We start from the raw sequence: 6,243 nt of genomic DNA on the forward strand, positions 1-6,243 counted from the left end.
TAATGTATATTTTTAGGAGCAAAATATTTCCTATAGTAAAAATTTAATGGTACTTCACTAATGTGTTTTATGATGCTTGCTTTTTTATGCCCTTAGTATTCCCCATCTCATTTGTCTTTGACAAGTTGCATTCATTTCCTGTGTAAGGACTCCTAGCTAAAATAATAAAAATCTCTTTAATATTTTGCAAAGAACTCAAATATTTTGTGCAGAATTGTTAACATCTAAACCAGATGTGTTTAAATAAACAAAACACAGGCTGTTTGTGTCACTAGGATGTGTGTGTCACCCTGCTTTGGCAGCTTAATGACATGCCTGTTCCCCTGTCCTGCACATTGTTTCCCTGTTCTTTTGGACGAGCCCAGAAGGTACATAAAAAATGTTCTTTCAAAATGCAAAGATGGCCAAAGCATCTCTTGCCCTGCTGTGTTCTCTTCTAGCCATACATCTGCATACCTGATTTCCCCCTCCTTCAATCCAATCTGAGCTGTAGCTGACCTTCCCCTTGGTTGTGTTGTTTCAATGCTAATTACGCGTTGTTGGCTCTTCTGGAGGTTCCGTTTTGGAAAACACGGTGATTGGCTCAATGTTCGTTAGAGCCAGTCCCTGCTTGCATCAGCCTTCCTTAAATTGCACAATTGTGTCCTTCTGTTTTGTGGCTAGGGCGATACCTGAGGGTGTAGTTTGCTCTGGTTCACCTCCTAGTTTCTGTTCTTTCACTCTTGAGCCTGGAGCTTGTCTTTCCCCTGTTGCAGTCTGGCTGGGGAGCACAGCAGCCCATACATGAAGCCAACAGTCATGTTATTTTGGGAGCACATTTTTGTTTGTTTGTTTTTCTCCTGAACTAGGGAGGAGGGGAATGAGTTTGTGCAGCTTGAATTAAGCTTTGTTTTCTGCTGAGGAAATGAAAACCTGAAATTTTGTCTCGCCTGACACAGAAATGTTCCCTCTCATAGGACTGAGCCTTTTGATTTGAAGTCCTTGAGGTGGTAAAGTAAAAGAAGGGCTGCATTTACAAGAGCAGGGGAAGAGAGGAGCGCCCCTTGTGTGCAATGGTTGAATGTGCGGGAGGTAGAAGACTTAGTGAATTACTGTTTCTACTGGAGAGAATCTTAAACCATATGTCCGCCCTTTCCAGTTATTGTTCAAACCATTGTACTAAGGAATGGTGCTCATCTAAACTTCTAATTACTTAGGGCCTATTAATACAGATCTGAACTTATTAGCATCCTCTGTTGAAGATATCTATCTTCAGTTAAAGTAGTAATAAAATACAAGGGTCTGAAATCCTGTGTTCACTTCCACTTCCGTAGAGGAGACAGAACTGAACTTTGATCTGCTTGCTTTCTTTGCAAGTGCTCCAGCCCAAGAAAAAGGGTGGTTGATGACTTTTCATCAGTGGTTGTGTTACTTCAGGTCCAAAGTGTTTTCTTCAGCTGAAGTTGCATAACAAACCTGGGTGGGCGATAATTTCAGTTTGCTGAAAGTGACTATTTGCTAAAATGAATTAATCAAATCAGTTTTTGGCTGCTCACCAAACACCTGGAATATCTGTTTCCTAGACTGCCACAGCAGCTCTTTTGGCTCATAAGAACTTGACCACCTTTTTTTTTTTTCCATAATATTGTACAATGTTTTGCTCTGGCTAATAGCTGCATTAACTACCTTCCAGAAAGCATCTTGCAGTTGTTTGGTTTAAGGCTCTCTCTTTGCAAAAGACATTAAAAAATACTTCCGAGTTGCAGACCTGCTATATGTATGAGCTCTGTAGCTCTGTGGTATGCTCTTCCTGGTTGGAGCAGCTTCTTTAATAACCTGCAGAGTGTGAATGTGTTTGACAGCAGGAAATATAGAATGGAAATCCAAAATGATTGCAGACAAGAAATGACACTGTTCATTGTGGAAAGACTGGAGGCATACTTCCTAATCATCCATAATCATATGTATAAGGTTTGTTGGTTTTTTTTAACGTCTGTGTGCTTTGTGATCTTAGCTGCTGTTCTAGAAACCAGCTCAGCTGGGGAGTTGTATTGCCTTGCTTTTTGCACTGGTGCTATTCATTTTTCTTTCTGTGCAGTAATACAAAGTTTTCAGTTGTTTCTTCACCTCAGTCATCAAGATAAAGCATTTTTATGTGCCTATCAGTTTTACAGCTTCCTGGGGCCCATGGGCTCAGGCTCTATAGGACGTACAGCTGTAGCTGATATGGAAAAGATTTGCAGAGCTCGTGTAAGGCAACACTGCAACAGTCACAAGTGGCCCCTCTTTAACTTCACCACATCGCACTTTGATTACTCAAAGCATTTCTTTGCCTCACTGTGCGCAACAGCTTTTGCTGTGGCACAATAGGAATAGCAGAACCTCAGAAAGCTGCATGGATATAAGGAGCCAGCTGGTTCTGCACTCCCTCACTTGGCTTTATCAGTAGAAATTCCTTCTTCACTGATCGAATGACTGAGGGAAAATTATCTCTTTTTAAAACAGTTCACATTTCTTTGGATTCAGTTTCAAATTGGCATTCTTAGCCTTATCACAGACCATTTGTAAATGCAGTAGTTCCTGACCGAAAGATTTAGCATGTACCAGATTTGTTATCCATCTAGGACAAACAGTCTGAAAGAGGCACATGCCATACAGTACATTCTCCATGAGCCATTTAAAGGTAGAAAGAGCACTGTGTAATCTAGAGAACATTATTTAAAATTGACAGAAGCCTTCTTTCGGGGCTTTTGGGTTTACTTCCATGTTCACCTACCCACTTAAGACTGGTGTAGAAATCCAGCTAGCCTTTGTGTAACATCAAAAGTATCCAAGTCTGAGCCAAATGTCTCTACGATCCAGTGTGGCTCAGGCACAAAAGCTGAACATAGTCCCTTCCTAAACACAGGAAGAATCAAATGACAGCTGGCAATTGCTTGGTTCACTACTTTAAATCCCCTTTTCTCCTCCATTCACTCAGAGTCACAAGCCCAGTAGCTGTTCAGGCTTGACCTTTGCAACTTGCTCTCTCTTTGCCTTAGTGGTATTTTTCAGTTGCTGTATCATTCCAGCCATATAGAAAATCTTCATTATTTATGTTTTCTTTGATGAAGGCCTACTACTATTGCTAACAATTTTGGCAAGTCCTCTGCCACTCAGGGGTGGTGGGGGCTACATGTAGCAAAGGATAGAAATCTCTTAACTATTTAATCATGTATCATTCCCATAGTACCCGTACCTCAGACTTTTCTTCCTATGGCAAATTGTGGCAGAAACGTATGAATAGTTAGAGGATCGTTTTTTCTGCCAAATGTCATGAAATATTCTCTGAAAGGGGAAAAAACGGAGCTCTGTGCTTGAATACCTTCATATTTGTGTTGCATTATTGCATGGCCAGCTGTAGTTAAAAGCTGTCAATTAAAACATACATTGCTGGCAGTGCAAAGAAAATTTTTCTGAGCTGATCATAGTCTTGTACAGTCACAGTGATAGAACACACTGACAGTATTACAGTGCAGAGCTGTCAAACCAGTTCATGACCCTGAAACCAAGAGAGCTTTTGTTTGGCTCCTTCATTCATCAAAAGTGTGAATCCTGAAGACAAGTTGACATGTGTCCTACTGCGCAGGGAGCTGCTACTCAAGTACAGCCCACTCCCCATGTGCTGAGCTGCTGGTCATTTGGGTGTGGACAGCGGCTTCACTTTCACTGTCTTCCAAGTGTGATTCTGACCAAGAAGAAAAACTGGAAGAAATTGCCTGGCCCTTTGCCCTCTCCTTTACCTTAAGAAGCAGCTGGTACCTGTAGCAAGTTGTAATTACTGTTAGTCAAAATTCTGTCATGTTTTATTTGCATGAGGCAAAATGACTGATATTTTCCTTTGACAGAACAACTGGCTTGGTCACCAGATCTGCCTGGGCTTGTCACTGCTATTTGGGTATCTAGGGAGAGTCCCAAAACAGTACCAGCCCTGAATGTCCTGGGTGAGTGGGGTAAATTTTTTCAGTTGGGGACTGTATAAGCTTCTCTTGAATCCTCTGTGCTGTAGCAAGGCCCAGAGGCAGACAGAGCCTGTACTCCAGGATTTCTGTACATTAGAGCCATCTCCTCAACATCAATAGCTTTCCCTTCAAATAGCATTGCAGGATGAAGGGAAGTGCTTTTCCATGTCTCTGTCCTCCCATCTCTCTGCAGTTTCCCAACAGCTGCGCCTAATCTTTCCCTGAGCTACCTACTGTGAGATGCTCCGTGGTCCTGCTCCCAGGGCATCCAGGTAGGGACCAGTCTAACTGGTTGCCTTCTGCAGTGCTTTTCCGCTCAGGAGACAAATGAGAAGACAAGGAGGTTGATGCTCACATCTGCTGCCTATACAGTGTCAGGACACAGCACATTGTAGGTGGGGGGTAGACAGAGTAGCCCTGCTGCCTTCTCCAGCATCATAGTGGCAGAAGGGTATGGGGCAGAGAGTTGTTTCTTTGCTGCCTGCACTTCTGCAGTAGACTGAATAACAGCAATGGGACTCATCTACCCCCTCTGCCTGAATTTGCCATTTTAAATGTTTTTTCTCAGAGGAGATAAAATATTTCCCCCTCCCCAAAAGTCACTGAAACAGTACATACAGCAAAGGTAGGCTATGTGACAGCTGCTTTTCTATATGCCAGGCAGTTTTACCACTTTATTAGGAAGAGACTGAGATTTGCAGGTAGATTTTTTAATTTTTATTTTTCCCTAAGAAAAGAGACAGTGAGTAGGGGATGATTTTCAGTCAATGTTAACATTACTGTTTAATTCCCTTTCCATCAGAAGAAAGTTCCTATGCGGTGTACTTGGAAAGAAATCCCTGAGTGTATTAGATACACTTCATGAGAACTAAGAAACAGCTTTTCAGTGTGGTATGCAGAAGGAGTGAGACCACCTTGATAAGCCTAGTTCTGCCATCACTTCTGCCTTGAGTAACTTTGAACATTTTTACTGTTCATGCAAACTAATCTCTCAAAATATAAAGCTATTCCTGCACACAACTGATGGCAAGATCTAGGATCAGCGACTGCACAAACATTGCTCTGGCAGTGGTCTTTTGAATGTTTATAGAAAAAATATTAGGCCATGGTCCTCTAAGGTACCTAGGTGAGAAATCCACATTGCTAAATACCTCTGATGATCTGAGTGTCCAGAATGAGTGTGTGGTATTTTTAACAAAGTAAGACTTTAGGAGCCTGGCCGTGTTTCTAGCCACCTTTGTATTTCCTCCTTGTTTGCTTTCAGCCATTCAATATTGTTCTTCACCTGCTCAACCGACTGACTTCTGGGTGATTCTCCTGCCCCAGCATTAGGATATTTCTCAAAGAAGTTTTCCATCTGGAAAAGAGAGAGAAAAAGAATTGACATGAAGCAAGTAAAGCTGCTATTGGGCAAGTAGCAAGTAATTGCTACTTTGCGATTTTGACTGGATATTTAGGCTCAGGCTAGTAGCCCTGGGATAATTTTACAGTAATCCATAATTGCTTTATACTTGTAGAGGATAAAAGTTAAGTTTCCTAGCTAATTGATTGTTAAATATATTGACTGAAACCCAAGAAAACTGCTATCACCTTACCTGCCAAAGCTGGAGCTCAGTGTTGAAGGTTTGAGTAATAGTTACTATTCGACCAAGGTTTCTGTCATTGATAGTGAATCTAGAGAAAAAAAAAATTCATCAATAATGTTTGGTGCAAATCCATTAAAAAGTAAAGGCACAAGTAATTACCTGAAACTTAAACTTCTAACTGCTGCAATAAAACAGATGCATTCAGATTTCAGCAGTTTTGGAAATACTTGAAAAATTGTAGTCCTGTACCATATCTTTGCTGTTCTCAAGTACATTTACTAATGGAGTGATCTCTTCAGGGAGATTATATATATTCTTTTTTAATTAATGAGTTATTTTGTCACATTGGAATTATGTGTATTACTGCTCAAGAATACAAATGCTATTCACTTCACAGCTCTAGGCTTCCAGGTGTGCTTTGCTCCTGTGCTCTCACTAAGCTCTAAGAAAGGAGAAGGAAGGAGAAAGAAGTCACTCAAATAGGGAGAAGCAAAGCTGCTCGTATGTACACCTGCTGCTTGCTGTTACCTCTAGAAAGAACTGAAAATAATTCTATGCTCTGTCTTCTTGTTATGAAGTCGTGGAAAGAGTAGACACATGACTGACTCATTTCCATGCAATAACCAGATTTCAAAGGCCTTGGTAGAACTTTCCATACTTTTAAATCAGCATTTATT

The 6,243-nt window shown here is 41.1% G+C and overlaps 1 protein-coding gene across 1 annotated transcript in view; it reads right to left on the reverse strand.

The window, feature by feature from the left end:
• Positions 1–5,059: 5,059 nt before the first annotated feature.
• ENPEP (glutamyl aminopeptidase (aminopeptidase A)) overlaps positions 5,060–6,243 on the reverse strand; it is a 35,116-nt gene continuing 33,932 nt past the window's right edge. Inside the window, exons 20-21 of the mRNA XM_010008967.1 lie at positions 5,576–5,654; positions 5,060–5,337 (exon numbers count right to left, since the gene is read on the reverse strand). Of these exons, the coding sequence (XP_010007269.1) occupies positions 5,188–5,337; positions 5,576–5,654 (229 nt within the window). The 3' untranslated portion in view covers positions 5,060–5,187. The remainder of the gene's footprint in view (positions 5,338–5,575; positions 5,655–6,243) is intronic.

The sequence above is a fragment of the Chaetura pelagica genome, unplaced genomic scaffold, assembly GCF_000747805.2.
Source record: "Chaetura pelagica isolate M959 unplaced genomic scaffold, ChaPel_1.0 scaffold221, whole genome shotgun sequence".
Lineage (NCBI taxonomy): Eukaryota > Metazoa > Chordata > Aves > Apodiformes > Apodidae > Chaetura > Chaetura pelagica.